The 21223-nt window shown below is 39.9% G+C and overlaps 2 protein-coding genes across 4 annotated transcripts in view; one reads left to right on the plus strand and one right to left on the minus strand.

Annotated features, from left to right (window-relative positions):
* F8 (coagulation factor VIII) overlaps positions 1-21223 on the minus strand; it is a 186454-nt gene that overhangs the window by 34780 nt on the left and 130451 nt on the right. For 2 of the 3 annotated variants that reach the window (XM_003462126.3, XM_063246630.1), the window contains exons 15-22: positions 17505-17658; positions 14987-15199; positions 14470-14698; positions 14100-14282; positions 12573-12689; positions 11892-11963; positions 11405-11490; positions 7062-7217 (exon numbers count right to left, since the gene is read on the minus strand). In XM_003462126.3, coding sequence (XP_003462174.1) covers positions 7062-7217; positions 11405-11490; positions 11892-11963; positions 12573-12689; positions 14100-14282; positions 14470-14698; positions 14987-15199; positions 17505-17658 — 1210 coding nt within the window. Of the gene's footprint in view, positions 1-1096; positions 5914-7061; positions 7218-11404; positions 11491-11891; positions 11964-12572; positions 12690-14099; positions 14283-14469; positions 14699-14986; positions 15200-17504; positions 17659-21223 lie in introns of those variants that run through there. The other variant, XM_013141253.3, reaches the window with a different exon arrangement.
* F8a1 (coagulation factor VIII associated 1) lies at positions 1528-2748 on the plus strand. The gene is given in 4 exon segments (XM_063246631.1): positions 1528-1719; positions 1721-1913; positions 1916-1989; positions 1991-2748. Coding segments are annotated over 4 exon segments (1119 nt in total). The 3' UTR covers positions 2651-2748.

The raw sequence follows: 21223 nt of genomic DNA on the forward strand, positions 1-21223 counted from the left end.
GTTCTTCTGCTCCGGTGTTCCTGGCCGCCATCCTGTAGGTCCTGACAGCCACCCTGCTGGAGCTAGCCTGCGGTGAAGCCCGCTACCAGCCCCACAGACGCATCACTCCAGAGTTGCTCGACTTGGCCATCCTCAACAATGTGCTCCTCTTCAACCTCTTCAGAACCGTCACCATCTCCAGGTTGGCCCCTGGCCGGCCCTAGATTCCGCCGTTGTCGCTGCTGCGACTGATGAGGACCAGGAGCAGGAGTCCTGATGCCTGCCCTGGGGGCCTTCCCTGCCGTCTGCCCCCCCCCTCCGTTCACCTGCCCACCAGCCCAGCGGTGCCGCACCCCCAACCCACAACTCCCCTGCTGCCCCAACCTGGCTTATCCATTAGTTGGTTGTGCCTATAAAGTGTTTTGAGAACCCCAGAAGCCTACTTTGCTGAGTTTGCCTGGGAGCAGGGATTTAGGGACTGGCTCGGATGGGGTGCAGCGGGGCCCCGGGAGGCCTCCAGAGGTGGGAGGCCGGACAGGAGATGGTGGTGGAGGTGGAGGTCTTCGGGATGGGGGCGGGTGGGATCAGGGTCTCCAGAAGGCATCCAGAGATGGAAGGAGGGACGGACAAGGCTTGGGGGGTTGGGGAGGTGGTGGTGGTGGTGGTAGTGGTGGTGGTGGGAGTCTTCAGGGGAGGGGTGGAACCAGGGTCTGCATCCAGAGGTGGAGGAGAGATGGCCATGGGGGATGGAGGTGGTGGCCGGGGGTGGGGTGTTTGGGGATGGGGGCCGGGTGGGAGCTGGGTCTCCCAGTGACAGTGCATGGGGTGCCCCCAGTTGGGAAGGGCGACGGTGGGGTGGGTACAGAAGACGCCTGCCCACACCCCAGGCTCTGAGTATGCCAAGGCTTGTGCGCCGGATGCAACCCCTCAAAGATGGCTCCCATGAGACTGTGGCTGTGGGTCCGGACCGCACTAAACCCCTCCCCCCCACTCCCAACCCCGGGCTGGAATGGAGAGCGGCGGTCTCGTGCCTGCTCAGGCGCTTCGACCCCCCATCCCCGCAAGCCAGAGGGACTTGTGGTGGGCGGCGCGATCCAGGGAAATGCAAACGCGGAGCTCAGGGCAAGCAAGGGTTTTGAGCATAGTTGAGGTCAAGTTCATAGTTGAGGTCAAGTGTGGAAAAAAGCTAAGAGGCGTTCTTTGCATCCCGTGGTGAAAAGCTGTAACCTAGCAACAGCTGGAGCCTCGCCAGGCCAGGCCACGCCTGCGCAACAATCTGGAATCCTTCTCAGGATGCACTGACATGCCAGCCTACAGCCAGGGCCCGCCCCTGTTATTTCCTGGGGAGCACGTGTCGGTGGTCTGGGCTCCTCCCAGCCTGGCCACGCCTTCCTGCCAGTCTTTGCATATCACCAGGGCAACGGGGAGGGGGCGGGGCCACCTAGAGCAGGCGCTGGGTCGGGAGGTCGCGGTGGTTGGTTCTCCTCGCGTCGCGTCACGTAGCGTCGCGTCGCGTCTGGTCCTTTCGCTAGGCCCCAGCATAACGTGATGCAATGTGACGCCACGCGACGCAGAGCACGTCGCGGGGACCCCGAAATCCTGGGGTCAGGGAACATGGCGGCCTCGGAGTCCGGCCTGGTGGGCGGGGGCTGGGGCGTCGGTGGCGCCGGCATCGGCTCTAGCTGTGTTGGCCCTGGCCCCGAGGCCGGCGACTTCCTGGCCCGGTACCCGCTGGTGTCCCAACAAGCTGAAGAAGCGGTTTCTGCGGAAGCCCAACCTGGCGGAGGCCGGCGAGCAGTTCAGGCCGCTGGGCCACGAGCTGTGCGCCCAGTAGTGCCTGGCCTGCGCGGCGTGGTGCCATCTGGACGTGGCGCGCTCCCAGCAGGCGCTATTCCACGGGCCCCGGAAGGCGCTGCGCGACGTGGGCCAGCCGGCCCCCTCTCTGACCACTTCCATCGTGCAGCCTAGCTGCAACTGCCCCTTCTGCCCCTGACTGTGCTGTAGTCGCTGGGCAGGCAATGCTGCCTCCTTCCAGCTGTTGGCGTGCGACTACACAGGTGCTCTGGCAATCCTGACAGTCATGCAGTGCCTGGCGCTAGAGCATGGTGGCTACCCAGTGCACCTACACCAGCAGCCACAGATTTCTCTGCTGCCAGTGCCTCCCGGGCCCCAGAGCCAACAACCACTGCAGCTGCTTCCGGGTCCCCAGCCCGGATCCTTTCAGGCCCCAGTCCTGCTCTCCAAGAACCCTACTGGCGCACCTGCTATTACTGATGCAGCAGCTGTTGCTGCTGCTGCTGCTGCTGTGGCTCTGGTAGCCACAGCACCCTCTCTGGCTGTGCCGGCTGCCTTTTCCGACTTGGTCTTTCGCTGTGAGGTGACCTGCGTGCTGCTCCTGCTTTGCTGCAGCCACCACCTGCCCAAGCACTCCCACGCGCTGGAGAAGTATTCCTGGGAGGCTCTGGACAGTCACTGGCAGGAGAGTGGCAGCCACCTCCCTGAGGAGCTCTTTCGGTTGCTGCAGTCTTTGGTCATGGCTGCCCACGAGAAAGACACGGAAGCCGTTAGTTTGCTGCAGGTGATGTGGCCTCTGTTGACTGCTGAGCAGAACCACCTACTTCCTCTCATTATGCAGGAAACCATCTCTCCCTCAGGACAGACATGTGTCTGATAGATCACATTAACCAGACAGACATCTGTCTTGTCTTTTCTTTTTTGTCTGGTAACCAACCTTTGCGTGTAAGGGAGAAATAAAAGATGTCGCCACTGGTTCTTTTTCTGTCATTCAGATTGCCACCTCGGGAATTTAGTTGAGTGAATGTCCTCATTTCAATGATATGGGGGGAGGCACCCCTCAATTATGATAGAATGAAAGTCGAGGATACGGCTGTCTTCCAAAAACTGCAACATTAAAAATGATAATCCTTTTAATCTTCCTTTTCTCATTCTATCATTGTTCCTTGGTGAGCATCCGGGATTGCACTGCTGCGAGTATGTAAGCTGTGTGAATTAGTTGTCGTTTTCATTTCGTAGTGAATTTCTGTGTCTTAGTAGTCACTAAGTTTCTCCTTTTTTTCACTTCCACACACTCAGAGAAATCATGTCTTACTCTCTTTTTGCTGCAGCCCTAAATTTATGATAAAGCTACTCTGGTTTTCCTGACTTGGTGTTGAGATTTACCTTATGTGTAATATGTGACTATCTTGTCAGGAGGCAAGAAGCTGAACCGAGGTGTATTCATTTCATATGTGTAGTAACCCTTGCATGTAGGCCTTGCTGGACAAAGAGTGACTGTAGCAGAAGCTCTCACCAGGCTTTTGCTGGGATCAATGCAAGACAAATACATCCAACTCAACAGTTCCAATGGCAGTGTTAACTAGTTGAGATGGAAGTCACAATTTTGGTTCCTTTCTAACAGATGTATGTAATCTGTATTGCAACTTTCATCCATATGGGGTTTTGCTGCAAATTTTATTTAACAGAAGTATGTAAAATCAAAGTGCGGTTCTTTGGTATTATGGCATCACATACTGTAGATGCAAGGCAGGATCCTTGTTTTGGTTAAAACAGGATGCCATTCCAATGTCAGATACCATGTTTATGCTGAAATATTACATTTAAAGGCGTTAGGATGTACAAGTAGTAAATAATATTTTAAAAAGCACCACTTTGAAGTTTTCTGGTTTAGATTTTACAAGGTAAGCAATTTAGGTTGTTTCATTTCTTTTTTGCCAGTACTATACTGTGGATTGAACCCAGGACCTCCCACATGCTAGGTACCTGTTCTGCTACTGGGGTACATCCCCAGCCAGTTTAATTTTGAGACAAGGTCTCATGAAGTTTCCCTGGCTAGATATGAATTTGTGATCCTCCTGCCCCAGCCTCCTTAGTAGTTGTGATTACAGGCATCCACCACCATGCCTGGTTATTTTCTTATTTATGTATTTTTTAAAAACATTTTTCAGGGTGATAATACTCTGTGGAATATAACCTTTCTCTCAAACTGTGGAATATAATCTTTTACTCATTCAACTTCAGTCACATGCATTCTTAGGCTAAAGTTATATACAATTCTTTGGGGTGATACATAAGGATGAAGTTAAATTTTTTTTTCTGGGGGATTGCTGTAGGTTGTTACTGTGGGTTCAGTGTCTTGAAATGGTTAGGACTCTAGGATTTTTGCTTTGATTTTACTCCCACGTCTTCAACTGTGGAAATAATGGGAAATACAGGGGAGGCCCATCTGTGGCAGTTCAGCCATACCATGCTACTCTTACTTAGATGTCAGGAAGTTTCATAATGGGTCAGAAAGTCTCCTTCAACAGATTACAAAATCAGTTAAGGTGTGTGCTGCTTTGCTCTTTGGCTTTTTTCTGGTATGTTCTTCTTGACCTTGAGTATAGGCCTTGGTACTTTTTCTTACTGTGTAACCAAACTGTTCAATGGTTATGCAGCATTACTGGTGATGAGTTTTGGATTTAGGGTTATGGAAAAGCCTATAGGCTGCTGGTCTAAACTCTTTGCATTAAGGAGGTGGGGGAAGGCTAACCAGAGGGTTATATACGCATAATTCTGGGAAACAAGGAGCTTTGTTTCCCATTTGTCATTGTCTTTTTTTCCCCTGAGTTTTGAATTTTGTTGCTGCTGCTGCACTGCTCAGGCCTTGACCTCTGCTCCTTCCACTGCTGCCTCTTAGTCTTCAGCTTTTCATCTTGCTTCTTGAGCTTGTGGTGCAAGGCTTGTGTTTTTTGGGCTGCAGGTCCAGGGGCTTTTATTTCTTACACTTGGAGAATTTCCTGAGGTTTTCTTTCTGGGTCTGCTTAATAAAGGTGAAAATACAAGTGATGGATTTGCAGACAACTCAGATCTTGGAAAGATTAGAGGCCATGTGCCGGCTGGTCACTTTGGTGACAAAGCTGTGCCAGCTTCACCATACTTTGTTAGGTTGTTTCAATAGCTCCTCCTCCTTGCCGCAAAGGTCCTGAACCTTAATCTTGGCCATAGCTGCACAAGAAGCTGCAGCTACTGCCACCACCTATTCAAAGGAAAAAGGAAGGAGCCTGCCATTGTCTCTTTGTATATCTTAGAAATAACAGGGAAAGCTGGGCTATTGCCAGGTTGCAGCAGTTCAGGAGTTCATTTATATCATTTTAACATAAAAATAAATGCTGATTATTTTTTGGTACTGGGAATCAAACTCATCACCTCGTACTTGCCAGGCAGGTGCTGTGCCACTGAGCTGTATTCCCAGCATTGGATTTTTTTTTGAGATAGAGTCTTGCTGTGTAGTCTTCAACTCACTATGTTGATGGCCTTGAACTCATGGACACTCTCCTGCCTTAGACTCCCAAGTGCTGGGATTACAAGTGTGTGTTACCATGCTTGGGAACACTGATTTCTAACATGCCAAATATGAATATTTTAAAAGAATGAACAGAGTTGTTGTTTTTTTTTTTTTTAATTTGAGAATCAAAGGGGAAAGATCCTCATCTAGATGGTTCAAAATATACACTAAAATATTGCAAACTATTAAAAATAGTGGCAGTGAAGCAGTGATCTTTTAAGGATCCTTAAAGGATCCTTTAAGGGGCTTGGGATCCTCTCTCCCCTTACAAGATGCTCCTATAAGGACTAGTATTGCTTTTGAAAGTGTATTTTATATGTAACTGGTTCAAAGGCATAAAGATACTTGAGAATCATAACATGGAAGAAGATGTTCAAGACTGATATTAGTAAATCAGGCAAGCTCTGGGAATGAAGGGTTCTGGTACATGAAGATTAATGTTAACAGCCCAGGCATCTGTTCTGTCATTAGACTGGACCAGCGGTCCACAAATTTTGTTCTGTACAGGACTAGATAGAGATATGTTAGTCTTTACAGGCCACAAATGGTCTCTGTGGCATGGTCTTCTTTGTCTCTTTGTTTTTGCAAACCTGTAAATATATAAAAACCATTTTAACTCAGATTATGTGCAGAGTTAGGTTTTAGGCCAAATCAGTAGGCTATAGTTTTTAATTCCTGTATTAGACCATACTATTTGCTCATAATTGTTGCTGTAGAACATAATAGCTGCTCAATAACTTTTTGTTAAAAGAATAACCCTCATGAGTGGTTGATACCTGCTTTATCTTTCTCAATGTAAAGAACAATTGAAAATAAAAGAAATAGGCATTAAAAGTCTAAATTCTAAGAGAATAAACAAGCCAAAAGAACATAAAATGTTTTTTAAAGTTTCAAACAAATTGAGGTAAAGAACATTTCTTTCAAAACTAGGTTTCATTTTAAAAATTGAGAGTCAATTTTTTGCAAAACCAATAGAACAGACAAGCATTTCCTAACTAATCAAAGAGTAAAAAGGATAGAAAGATATATATGTACACACAGATACATGGCATAAGAAGAGACATTTACCCTCATTTACAGCGATTAAGATAACACAAAGTGAGATAACCAGAACACAGTCAAGTATCTACCACCAAATAAAGCACAAAGCTCAAATAGGTTTGTTTTCTAACCTTCATTAGATATGTGATTACTACACTAATTAAATGATTGTAAAGCAACAGTTTCATGGAGCAAAATTGAAGTTTTCCCAAAGAATTTTCAGAAGGAAGACACAAAAGGGGCACACAAAGGAAGAATTGAACAGATTTGTGGAGCAGTTCATCAGGGGCATAAGTATGAGAGGTGAGTAGACAATGATGCTAGGCCTGCTTAATTAAGAAAGGGTCGTGAGCTCACTGGTACAGAATGAATTAATTCCCCAGGTTTCAGTCATTGTTTCATGTAAAAGGTACAACTCTTTATCTGCATTCTTGGTTTTGATCTCTAAACTCACTTTATTTTAAATTACTGACTCTTGGACATTCAATAACAGAGCATCTGTTCATTTCTATCATCTGAGAGTCTTGACACTACTACATCTTTTTCCTATATCCATAATCATCCCTATTACACATAAGTAGAAAATTCTTTTTTGGAGTTAAATGTGTAGAATCTAAGACGGTTTGTTCCATATATGAAATCTGTCAAAAGTTCTTTAAAGTATTAATGCATTGTCTTGAAAGGGCTAATTACATACCATTAAGGTCCCAGTGGAATTCCCTCGATAGGTCAGCCATTTCTTCCCTTCCAGACTATACATGATGATAAACTGAGAGATGTAGAGGCTGGAGAACTTCTGACTGGCACCCTGGGTTTTGATGCCATGAATAATCATTGGTGCCAACAGATCCACCTACCAATTAAAACAATATTTTATTTTAACCATGTTTAAATATATGTACTGTCTCTTAAAATTAGTTATTAGTTTAGGAAGACTCTATATTGCAACATATGTGCCCCTTGTTATCTTAGATGTGCATATGAAGCAGACGGCAATGTTGAAATGTGGACATATCTGTGAGGCTGAGGGACAAATGGGATGAGTGGAAAGGGTACATACCTAGATCCCTGCTTGCTTTAGGACCAGACCACTTTCAAATCATTCACCCATTTTTTTCCTACACACATAGCCATTATACTGCACATATAGATAAACTTAACCCAGTGCTTTCTTTACTTGCTCCTTAGTATCAGCCTAGCCAAAACCCACTTCCTCCCCTCTCTCCAGTCCAGCCTCATCCCAATACTGCTCCCAATAATGAGCTGAACTACCTTTGAGGAGTGTCAGTGGGGAAATGATTTCTCCTGTTTAACCTTCTCTGACTCATGCAGACAAATTTAGTGCTACTTTATTTTTTTTTTATCATTATAAGGGTATTTTTATTGGATACATATTAGGTAGCATATTAAGACCAAAAGTCCCACTCTTAGAACATAAGACAATAAATAAAAATACAAATGGAATGAACATAAAACTAAGTATTTACATGCATATTTCACATATAATTAATCTTTTAGTCTTTACTTCTTTGAAACTGTAGTTGATACACCATGTAAGTATTAGTTCAAACCTTATAAAATAATTTTCCTGGTGGTATTTATTTGTGGGAAGAAGAAAACTTCAATATATGTCTAGGTGGACATGATTTAACAGTGACATTTTTATATTATAAAGACTATTGCTTACAGTGCTAAACTACAGTGACATTAAATATATAGATCCTACCCAAACTCTTATTAGTTTATAAACTATCAAATGAAGATACAAAATTCAAGTTTAACACTGTCAATCAAGCTGCAAAAAAACAAAAGGAAAAAACTCAGATTAAAGTTTTGAATATCCACTAACTTTGGCATCATCTTTTTCTTACACTTCAAGAAATATCTCAGAGCCCAACAGTCTGACTAACATGAGTATGGGAAAAGCAAGCTAAACCCAGTAAAATACTTAAGGGAGGTGCTCTACACAGCACAATTTTTTACTTTCTTTTGTTTGATGCTAGGCATTGAATGCAGGATTTCAGGTATACTAAGCATGCACTCTTTTTGAGCTTTATTCCCTGTCCCAAGTTCTAGTTTTTTTGTTTTGTTTTGTTCTGTTCTGTTTTTGATACAGGGTCTCACTAAGTAGTTTTGGTTAGCCTTGAACTCTTGATCTTCCTGCCTCACCTGTGAGTGTTAGGATTACAGGCATGCTCCATCATGCCTAGCTACTTTATTTATGCACTTCATGTTGTATCTAACTTCGTTCTGGCAAATTATTATACCATATTATAAAGGTTGCTTTGCTTGTTTGCCTTCCTTATTAGACTGAGATCCTTAATGCGGGGAACCAGTTTGTGTCATCTAAACTTTTAGTCTCAATTTGTTTATCTGTAAAATGGAGATAATACTTTAACTCGAATGATTAAAATGTTTATACATGTAATGTGCTGAATTCAGTGACTGGCACATAATAGACACTCTGTGTTAGCTGTTATATTTTCTCCAGCCCCAGAAACTAACATGGAATCTAGTATAATACTGAGGCATAGTAATGTTTTGGAATGAATGCGTGAATAATTGCAGAGATAAGGAATGGTCTGTACTTAAAGAGGGTGAGGGCCATGTAAGCGATACAAAGACACCTGTCACTGCCATATCACCCAAGTCCAACAACATTCTCATAGATTCCCAGTATATACTAACTGAATTGGTCATGACTCTTATGCTTAATGACCATGTGCTTGAGTTGACTGTAAGTTCCATTCATATAGTTATTCATTCAAAGATTATTTTTGAGCACTTGCTATGTGCAAAGCAGTGTTTTAGGTAGTAAGAACACAACAGTAAACAAAAAGAACCCTTCCCTCATGGAACTTACATTTGAGTAGGGGAATCATGCACAAGCACACAGAGACCCACTCTCACCACCACCGCTACACTTCTGTATTTTTATTTATTGATGTCGAGTAGTGATTAGTGAAGGACATAAATAAAACAAGAGGACCCAGAGTGACAATGTCTTCAGAAGCTGCAGCACTATCTTTTTCCACCTAAGATAATATTTCCAACAGAAGGCACTCCATTTTACTCTTCATATTATGGCATAAACAACTGAAAATGTCATCATGATTTTTCGTGATTTTTGTTGAGTTGATCTGTACTGTTTTTTTTCATGTAGTGCATGAGAATTCTTTTCTCTATCACTAAAACTGTACTTATTATCAGATTTAATAAGGCCCTGACAGCCTACCTACATTCTGTAACTGAATTTTTTTCTATTTCATTTTCTCAAATCTTTTCTACATTATAATTTGTACCTTAGAAGAGTATTTCAATTAGAGATTCAATAGCTTCATGTTTTTATCCAGCAATGTATTCCAGTGTTACTGTGAGACTTCTCTAGGAGGAAGTCAGCAAGGTGGAAATAAGTTTTACATTATCTAGGCACAAACAATGCAGCAGTGTATCTGCATGGAGCCTGCTGACTGTCTGCTGCTAATTGCTTGGCCTTGGTTGCCTAGTGCCCTTGTGCCTGTTCAGACCTTTTTACCAGAGTAGCTGCCTGACCCGACTCCCCTTCTAGGAAAAAATGTAAAATTACACATGTGATCTGTGTTTGCAGCTCACGTTGTGTGTCTGTTGGCTGATGCTGCTCTAAAGGAAACAGGGAAGTGAGAAAATCTGCAAGACTGAGTTCTTTAAAAGAAATTGAGTTCCTCACATCACCAGACACAAACATGCAAAATTGATCCAGTTCTATAAATGTTAACTATTTTGTTCCAAGAACTAATAAGAATTTATAACACAATCATCTTAGATATCTTAAGTGTGTTTACACAAATTTAGATATTTTTCTGAGGAACTCTTTTGAAGATCACCATGTAAAAAAACAACTTTAGTTATGTTCCTACCACCTTGTTTAGAAGGCCTATAAAGTCATTGGGACTCCTTGCTGTTGTTATTGATTTGTCTTTTGTTTCTTCTTTTTCTAGTAATTTGTTTTCCCTCTAATGCAGAAAGGATAGATGTACATGTAGAGGCTTATCCATGCCTAGAACTTCTAAAGAGTTTATGAGAATCAATTGTATTATACATGATGAAATGAACAGCTACTTTGAAGAAAAAGAGACATTATGGTAGCCATTGCTGATTTCCTATCATCATGCTGTGAAATCCAGTAATGATTTTATTCTTTGTTTGAGTGGTTTTAGTCTGTTTTGTATTATTTAATTTCAACATAATAAAGGTATGGACAGCTGTTTTGAAGAGAACAAGAGACATTAACGGTAGCCATTGTTGATTTCCTATTGTCTGGTTTTGAAGGCCTGTAATGCTTTCATTATTTTGTTTTGATCAGTTTTATACTATTTTGTTTTGTATGAATTCATTGTGTGTGAAGATATAGACAACTATTTCAAAGAATACAAGAGATATTATGGTAGCCACCATTGATATCCTATTGTCTTGCTTTGAAATCTGTGTCACATTGTTTTCTTCTGATCTGCTTTGTTCTGTATTATTATGTTTTGTTTTACCATCTTTAAAATACAAAAAAAGAAATTGAGTTCATCTAAAGACAGTATTTCTGGTATTAATCCATTTTAATTTTCCAGATTGGACTAAATTTAGTAGGTATTTCCTACTACCCAGTGGTATAAAATTTTTGAGGGAGACAGATTCAGTTTTAGAAAAGAAACTATAATTTCTTTGCTTTTGATATGGTGGTTGTTTTGTGTTAAAATACAGAATATTGGAGGGATCAAAGGTATCTACTTAGTTGGAGACATAAGAATAGAAAACATGATCTTGGGAAGTAATAAATTCAATATAAGAGAAAGTATTCAGTTGTTTTAATCCATATATAAAGAAATAAGACATATTAGGATACTCAAGTATGTCCCAAAATCTTTTGTTCATGATTGTTTCTATAGAAATCATAAATCATTTTATTTTTCAGTTTTTTCATGTGTTAACTGAAATTTGGTAGAAATGACTACAGTATAAAGGATATGTGTAATACTTTGAGTTTGCAAGATGAATAAGAGGAATTCTAACCTTGATCCAGGAAAAAGGTTCTTTGGTGCTCCAGGCATTGATCATTCCAGAATTATGAAGTCTGGCCAGATTTGGGGCCCACTGTCCTTTGTACAAGAAACAGGAGAGAGATTATATTCAACTAGATTGGTCCTAGACAGTTGGGAATGGTATCACTCTTGATAAAGTTTAATTCTAGTTGTGGAGAATACAGACATTGGAATACAAAGGTTTGTAGCCTAGCAGTACTGACTTCTCTCTAAGGTTTTGCTTGTCATTGTTGTACATCTCATTTTCTAAAATTTAATAATTTTGTTGATTTAATTAGCAATTCTAATTAACTGATACTACAATTTGTTACCAGCATCACCAAGTGATACACCTTTTTTATTACATATGTTCATTGAAAATAAATCAGATTTCTGGATTGGTTATTCAAACTGTCTAACAGACATTAAAAAAAGATATACCCAGCCCAGGTTCTTGAAACAAAAATAATAATATTTACCATATTGTCCTGAAGCTGTAATCTGAAAATCTCTAATGTGTCCAGAAGCCATTCCCAGGGGAATCTGACACTCTGAAATCATAAAAAGGGGAACCTAGAGCTAAAAATGCACACAACCTAGCTTCTTAAATATGTCAGTGAAAATAAGTCAATGAAAATGAGAGGACATCAACAAATACTAATATTTTAGTGTTTAGTATTTACCAAGAGCTGTACTAAATCTTTTGTTGTGCTATTGTGTAGCACAATGTCTGTAGTTTATTCTAACTGACAGGTATTACACCTATTCATATTTTGCAGCTGAGGAAACTAGGGCCCATAGATAAGTAGACCAGTGGTAGTTCTTTTACTTGATTAAGGCTAAATCTTCAAACTCTTCCAAGTGACATGTGGAAGTTATGTTTGATAATTGAGTTAAACTTCAGTTACAAACTCTGTCATTGTGAAAATGAAGAAGTTTTGTTTTTTAGTACAAGCTTATTGCATATATTCAAAGTATAGACAACTTCCAGTATATCTGTCTTTAGAGGACTTTGTTTTCTTCTCACAATATTCATTTTAAATTTAATAATGGTATTCACTTGCATTTATTTCTCAACAAAGCCAACCACCCCAAAAAAGGGGAAAGCTGTGTAGAAATAGGCTGGTAGGCAGTGAGTCTCTGCTCACAGTGCTACTCACGCTTGCTGTACACCAGAAAAAGAGCGCTCATCCCAGCATGCAGGTGTTCGCCAATGAGGCATTCTACTCGCCAAATTCCAGCTCTGGATGGTTGCATTTCCATGGTCTCAAAAGCCCCTTTTCAAAACCAAAAGGAACAAAATCCATTTCTTTTTGCTAAAAACTGAGCATGAAATACACCGGCTGTCGCAGAATATTGAAGGACATGTACCCAGTTCAGTTCCACCACTCCTGAACTTCTCAAACCCCAAGTGCTTCCTGAAACTGACATCTGAAACTGAATTTGACCAGCTGCCTCCTGGGAAATGAGAGACAAAGTTACCAAATGCTTTGATGATGGAAACAGGGGAGTGGGTTGCCTAGAGGGGAAGAAGCTGGGTCAGGAATGAATTATAAGTGGCCACCAAAGTAAAGGTGGAACCTAAGCAGGCAAAGGAGATTTCATGAGGAACGATCCCAAAAGAGGAGTTTCCAAGGATCCCTTGGAAGTGCAGTGTAAGAGAAAGAGTGCTCCTTGAATGTCTGCGAGGTGTACACAGTGTCAAGGTACTTTACAACAATGGCAGCAGTCCTAAGTAGATTAGAACAGTCTCAATACCTTACTTTTAATGTGTCTGTGATGGAGTTTAAAGCAAGCTCTGGCAAGGGATTCTGGAGGAAGGGGAAGTACAAAAAACACAAGCAGGAGAAACAGAGGACTCAACCACAATCCTCCCAGTGCAGACTTTCAGCCTGGGAAGATCGAAGTTAAAAGTTCAGATATTTAATTACTATCTTAGAATGAGCATTGTAATTTCTAACTTGAACTATATTTGTGAAATAAAGTGCATGCAGTTTTGTTACTTGAGTGGGCAGAAAAGGCACAGCTCTTCTGAAGAAACAGGTGATGTGTAGTTCCATGGTTAAACCAGTTTTAAAGAGACAACACAGAACTAATGTAAAATTGTGTTTTGATCTACATTGTGAGCAGTGCTTAATCAATATACTGGTTGCATAAATAACCAAACCATTCTTTAGATAACTACTGGTGTCGTGTGGGATTTGAGATGGAAAATGAAAAAGTGTTCTTAGAAAGGTACTGTGATGTTAATCATCCATTTGTTCTATTCTATTCCCTTTGTAGCAATTTTATGTACTTCAAATTATGTTGTTCATTTGTTAATGTATCTCTCTGTAGTATAAAGTTACTTGAAAAAGTAGGTTAGTTAAAACCAGAGAGCTTGTTTGCTTTATCCACTCACTTATCTCCAGTAGTTAGAACATTTAAAGTACTCAGCTGAGCATATTATTGCATGACTGTAATCCCAGAATGCTGGAAGGCTGAGGCAGGACTATAAATTTGAGACCAGCCCAGGCAACTTAGTGACTTAGTGAGACACTGACTCAAAATCAGAATTTTTAAAAATAGTTGGGGATGGATCTTAATGTGAAGAATAGGGATTTAATCCTTAGTACCACAAAAAATAAAAATGAAGTAAGCACTCAACAAATACTCTAGGAAGAAGAAAGCCAAACTAGCTCATATACCTGGATATAAATTGTAAACTGCCATTTTATACTCTTCTTTTTTCCGCACAGTGAACACATGTCCACTGAAATGAATCGAATGGATGTTTTCATTACTGCCCATGCTGAGCAAATACCATCGAATCCTTTGGTCCTGCGCCATTACTAAGCCAGGTAGGGTGTCCATCACATAGCCATTGATTGCTGGAGAAGAGGAACGCAGACAAGGTTGTTAAAAATCTATTGTAGATGTTGCTTTCCCTTTACTTCACAAATAATACTGATATCTATGAGTAGTCCACTCCCACATATGTACTTGCAAGTTATGAAATGTTCAAGTTTCTAGTGCACACTACATTTCACAGTAACATTTGGATGTGGGATATGTTACCATAGAAGCGATAATTCTCTTTAAAAGTGGCATCTTCTTTGTAAATACTGCAGGGTGCCTTGCAATTCCTTTCCATGTTTTCAGTAAAGTACCAGCTCTTGGTCTCATCAAAGATAGTGAAAAGCAGAGCAAATTCCTGCACTGTCACTTGTCTCCCATGAGCTGGGCTCAGTGTGTTCCTGTGGCAGATCAGAAGGGGTCCAATCAAGCCTGAGTGCATATCTTTTTCCTAGAGAGAAATCATCAATTCTATTAGTATAAGTTCTTTTACCTAGGAACCAGATTAGGTCACCCATTGACTTTTATGGCATTCTAGCCTGCTTCCAATCTGCCCATAGTACAATTTATCCTTCTAAATAGATTTCAGAGTGATCTTTTGCAGATACAAATATGATGTCACCTTTCCTACCTAAAACTTTTCATTGTACTTAGGACAAATACCAAAATTCTTAGCATATGACACAAAGATCATTTCTTTTAAACTAGAAAGTAGTAAGCACAATGAAGACATGCTTACCAGATCAACATCAGAGAAATAAGCCCAGGCTTTGCAGTCAAATTCATCTTCAGTGGGCGCCATATATTGTTGCACTTCCCAAAAGTAAGTTTTGGTTTCATTAGGCTTAACAAAGTTTTTTCTAGGTTTTGCTTCTTGTTTGTGATCTTCATTGTAAGAAACAAGGCTAGAATAGAAGGAATAGGGACGAGAGGCCTGGTTTTTGAAAGTTACCTGCAGAGTAAAACAAGCAAATAAAACTCAAATGTTAGAATCATCGCTTAGTCTATTAAAGTCCTAAATTTAAGGGTTATATCCCTAATAGGAATGCTCACATTTTGGCCATTTTCCAAATGTGCGACACCCTAGTGGAAGAGTACAGAGGGCAGATGTTGTTATAGAGCCCAAGCTTGAAGATCTATGAAGGAAAGTTTGAGGAATTTTTGATTCTAAATTTAGGACATGAACTCAGGTTTAGAAAGGAGAAAATTATTAATTATTTAAGAGTAATTCCAAACAGGATGTGGTAATCCTAGCACTCAGGAGGTTGAGGCAGGAGGATTGCCATGAGTTTGAAGCCAGTCTGGGCTACATAGAGAGTTCAAGGCCAGCCTGAACTACAGTGAGGTCTTGCCTCAAAAAAATGAGTAATTCCAAAGTAAGAGGTAAATTGTCACTACAGGAATCTTAAAAGACTATAACCAAGCCCGGTGTGATTGTATATGCCTGTACCTCCAGCACTCAGGAAGCTAAGGCAGGAGGATTGCTGCAAGTTAAGGCCAGCCTGCACTACAAAGTGAGCTTGAGGACAGCCTGAACTGCATAGCAAGACCCTGTCTCAAAAAGACAAAGGAAAAAAAAAAGACTATAACCCCAGGAGTTAATAATGACATATTTAGTACTTCATGACTAGTTCCAGGATGAATGTATATTATCTTTTAAAATGATTTATGTTTCAGATGTTAAAAATTATGCATTTATTATAGAATGTAGGGAAACTAAAATGAAATTGAAATTAGAAAAAATATATCCACAATCCCACATCCTTAGCATAAAAAAGAAATTGGGAAATGGATAGTTATTATTGGAAAAATTACTTCAGTGTTGGTCTCACAAAATGCACTAAAATAACTTCAAATCTACAGAATGATTGATATATTTAAAAGTTAAATATAAAAGCAAGATGTAAAATTTTTTAAAAATCTCTGGATAAGAAGGAATTCTCATAAACACAAAAACAATTAAAGGAAATATTTATAGGTTACTACCTAAAAATTCAGATCCATTTTATTTAAAAATTTTTCATATATAAAATTAAGAAGGAGGGACAGATATGATGAAAATATATTATATGCATTGAAACCTCCAAAAGTATAAAACTATGGAGGAATGGTGAAACAAAGGGGGTGACAGGGTAAAAGAAAAAAACATTTTATGTGTGTATAAAAGCCTATATAATCAATAGATACCAATAAAAATGCAAAGAGAAAATTAAGATATAATAAACTTAGAAAAACATTTTTCACTAAGATCATGAATGGTTAGTCGCTATTATACAAAGAAATATTAACAAGAAAAACATTCCCTCCAAAAAAGACAACTTTTCAAAAGACAATGACAATTCATAACAGAAAGTCTTAAAATATTCAGGTGTATGATACTTCTGAAATTTTATCCCAGGGAAAGATGTGTGATCACAGAATTATTTATATAGTGAAAAAAGAAATTGTCTAAAAGGTTTGTGCAAAATAAATGATTAAGTAAACTGCAGTTCCATAAATTCACAGAACAGACTATTACAATCTTTTATACTTAGGAAATGTTTTTTCTTTGTTTGTTTGATTTTTTTGAGACAAAGTCTTGCTATGTAGTTCAGGTTAACCTTGAACTCATTATGTAGCCTAAGCAGGCCTCAAATTCAATGATACTTCTGCTTCAGCCTGTCTAGTGCTGGCATTACAGGCATGCACCACCATGTCCAGCTAGAAAATGGTATTTATTTATTTATTTATTTATTTATTTATTTATTTTTAAAAGAAAAAAGAATAAAAATGATGGCACAGAACTTCGAAACAAAATAATAGGAGATTAACAATGGTTAATATAATTCTGTTTTAAAATTCAGGAAATATTTTTTGATGACACAAGAAATGTTTATTCCACGATAATATTTAAAAACTAAGGAACAATTATATATGGCATGATTTCAAATACATAAAGAAAAAAGCACATAGGACAAATACAAGATTGTATACTTGAAAGATGATTAAGATGTTATTTTTTGACTTATTTTTCTATACTTTAAAATTTCTTAGCTCAGTGTGGTGGTGCCCACCTGTAATCCCAGCACTTGGGAAGTATGTTGGGAGGATCACAATTCTGAGCCCTGCTTCAGGTGCTCAAGTTCCTGGGTTTCACCCCTCTCCCACTCCTAGCACCACCCAAGACAATTTAAAAGTAAGAAGACATTTTTAAATAATCAGAAACAAAATAAACAGGTAGAATTAATTTTCTTGTAATTTCATTGTCCTTAGCTTACCACAATATTGTCTTCAACTTCTGCTCTTATGTACGGCCCCAAGAGTCCCAAGTGTTCATTTAATTCTCCACGGTATAAAGGTTGAGTAAAAGAACCATCAGTAAACTCCTGGAAAACTACTTTCTTGAATTGGTGGGCACTGCCACTATGATCCCTGGAGACAAAGCAGAGGAAAAGCAATATCATGATGAACCAAGGAAGTAAAAATGCCTCACATCTTTGCCGTCCCTGTATTTGCAATATAGTTAGCAGAACTGATGATGGATTTCAAGTGCAATGGAGCAGAGAGGAGAGAGAAAAGAATTAAAGAACTTTCAGGTGCCTGGTTTGGGCAAAGAATCAGATGGTGATGTAATTCACTGAGATGCGAAACCTAGAGAAGGAGTAGGCTAGAGCATATGGTTTGGAGCAACTATGTGAATGAAATTGGCAGATACATAGGGGCTAGGAGTTCACAAAAGAGGTCTAGATGAAGATCATCTAGATCATTTAGTCATATGAACGGCCTCTAAAGCCAATACTCAAATTTTTGCATGATTTTACAAGACATATAAGCAGCATTTTACATAGTCAACCACTCTGTCCTCCTTAAAATCCTTTCTCTAGAGCCGGGTGTGGTAGCTCAGGCCTGTAATCCCAGCACTCAAGAGGCTGAGGTGGGAAGATCGTTTTAAGTTGGAGACCAGCCTGGGCTACAAAGTGAGCTCAAGGCCAGCCTGAACTGCATAGCGAGACCCTGTCTCAAAAACAGACAAAAAAAAAAAAAAATCCTCTCTCTAGGTTTACTAGTATGTAAATCCTATGAAAGCTAGGGATTTGTCTGCTTTGTCCACTGTTGTATTACTAGCAGTTGGAATAGTGCCTGGCATAAAATAGGTGCTCAAAAATACTTGTTGAGATATTGTTCTACAAAACCCTTCAGGATGGCAGAATAGAATTTCGTTTTGTGTGACTCTGCAAGGGAGAAAAATAGAAACTAAGCTGGCATGGTGGCACAGGTTTGAGAGGTTGAGATCACAAATTTGAGCCCAGCCTGCGCTACTCAGTGACTTAGTGAGACCCTGTCTCAAAATGAGGTTAAAAAGGGCTAAAATGTAACTCTATGAAGGTCCTTGATTTAATATTCACTGATTCAGTTAGACAGAGAGAGAGAGAGAGAGAGAGAGAGAGAGAGAGAGAGAGAACTATATTGTGAGAATATTGTTTTAATTGTTTTGGTTTGTTCTGATTGTTTTGCTTTATTCAATATTCTGTTTTGATTGATTTTATTCTGTTTTATTTTTGGTTTGATTTTGGTATACCTGATGGAATGGGCAACTATCGTGAAGATAACAAGATATACTATGGTAGCTGACGTTTTCCTAATATGATGCTTTGAAGTTCTGTACCAATTTTGCTGCTTTGTTTTAATTGGCTTTGTTCTGTTTTGTTTTGTTGAATTTTACTGTCTTTAAAAAAAATGAAAATTGGGGGAGAAGCAAAGATGGCGGATAAATAACAGCAGGCTACAGAGGCTCCCTGAGATAGTCAACTTAGAATTCAACATAATACAGTGTGGGGAGTCCCGAACAGAAGGAGAATTCTCTCATCCCAAGAAGAAACTAAGGTAAGAAGAACCAATCAAACATACAGTCCCAGTGCTACTATTGGAACAGCTGAAGGTTCAGTGCTCCCACTGTAGCACCCGAATTTGAGCAGCAGCGGCTTACCAAGCTGTCAGAATTCCTGCTGCTTTGACTCACTGGAAATTCAGTCACACTGAGGTTGGGGGTCGGCAAGCTGAACAGAGAGCTGAGCTAGCAGGGAACCTGCATTGACCTGTGGTGAGTGATGGGAATCAAACCATTACAGAGAGAAGAGGGCTCCAACACACGGCATTCTGGGACCAGGTAGGACTGGCAGGAACAAGGGGAAGCAGTGATTTCAGTCAGTTGTTACCTTCCCAAACGGGATTGGTTGGGTGAGATTGGCCTGGGTCATGCGACCTGGCTGAGACCCAACAGGTTACCCAAAATCAATTCCCTACAGAGGAGGCGGCACACACTAATGAAGTGAAGGCCTTAGCAGGTTGAATGACCCGGAGGGGAGGGGCCAGCATATGCTGCTCCTGTTTGCAACTCACTAGCACACTGTAGTGGGAAGGATCACCTAGCCAGTGTGCTTCAGAAGCATTGTGACCAACAAAGAAAGAAACTGGGGCCTCCTAGAAGAAACAAAAAACGATGGGAAGAGGAAGCAACTACAAAAAGTCCCCAGGTCCCAACCCTGAGAACATTGACCCAGGACAGGTAAATACAAAGGAGGATGAAAACAGAAAACATGCAATATCAAACACAGAGCCAGTGGACATAAAGAGATATCTTTGGGACCCCATAGATGAGTTCAAAAGTGAAATATTTAGCCAAATAAAGCAAAATATAAGAAGATTAATAAAAGAGATGCTAAAGACCCCTCAAGAAGACACAGATGGAAGAATGGAGGAACTGAAACAAAGGAGAGAACCATTTGATGAAGAATATAAACAAAATATAGAATACATGAAGCAGATTCAAAGAGATTACCTGGAAATTAAAAACTCTATGGAAAGATGGCAAAACTGCTTGAAAGAACCTAAGGATAGATTATCCAAACTGGAGGACAGTTTTGCAATATGGGATTGTGAAAGGAAAAACTTGTTAAAAATAACATGGAAACAAGCATTAACAATACAAAGGCTAGAAGACGACAAGAGGATCTATAACTTGAGAATAAAGAATGTGAATGAAGAAGCAGGGGTACAAACAAAGGAACTACAAAGGCTATTCACAGAAATAATTAAGGAAAACTTCCCAAACATAGGAAAAGGAAATGATATTCTGATGTAGGAGGCATACAGAACTCCAGCCACCTACAACAAAAACAGAGCTACACCCAGGCATATAATAATCAAGATCCCAGAAATTCAATATAAGAACAGAATATTAAAAGCTGTTAGAGACAAGAAACAGATCACCTATAAAGGAAGGCACATCAGAATAATGGCAGACATCTTGACACAAACCATCAAGTCAAGAAGAGCCTGGAGTGAAATATTCCAAGCCCTGAAAGAAAATAACCTCCAGCCCAGATTGATATATCCTGAAAATCTGTCTCTAGAAATTAATGGAGAAACAATATGCTTCCAAGACAAAGAAGAACTTGGAAAATTCGTGACCACTAATCGAACTCTATAGAGAAATACTGCAAGCATTCTAGAGAGAGAGAAAAGTACTAGGATTCCAGGAACAGTGGCAGAGAGGCCTCAGTGAAGGAGGAAGAATGTGGAATGAAGGAGAAAAGCAGACAACTGATAGCAAAAAAAGAGCATAACAGAAATGAGGCAGAGAAGGTTGGTTATAATCTCTAATACTAATGGCCTTGATACACTAAATTTTAAAAAAAAGAACCACATGTAGAGTAGATCAGGAGGCAGAGTCCACTAAGATGCTATTTTCTTTTCTTTTTTTATTTAAAGAGATCTTAAAAAACAGAAAAAAGGGGTAGAAATAGTACAGAATTTCAGAAAAATAAACAGTAATAAATCACTGGTTGATAAGTTACATATTGTCATCTTAGAAATAATTGTTCAAGTTACAAAATTAAAGCATACAAAGTGACATTCAAATAATGACACTTCAAACAGTTCTGATCAATGATCCAATAAACAGTAATATAGTTATCAGTCCTACACACTTGTTTTT

This window comes from Cavia porcellus, unplaced genomic scaffold, assembly GCF_034190915.1.
Source record: "Cavia porcellus strain 051 isolate PalLab524CR breed Dunkin Hartley unplaced genomic scaffold, mCavPor4.1 scaffold_3, whole genome shotgun sequence".
Taxonomy (NCBI): domain Eukaryota; kingdom Metazoa; phylum Chordata; class Mammalia; order Rodentia; family Caviidae; genus Cavia; species Cavia porcellus.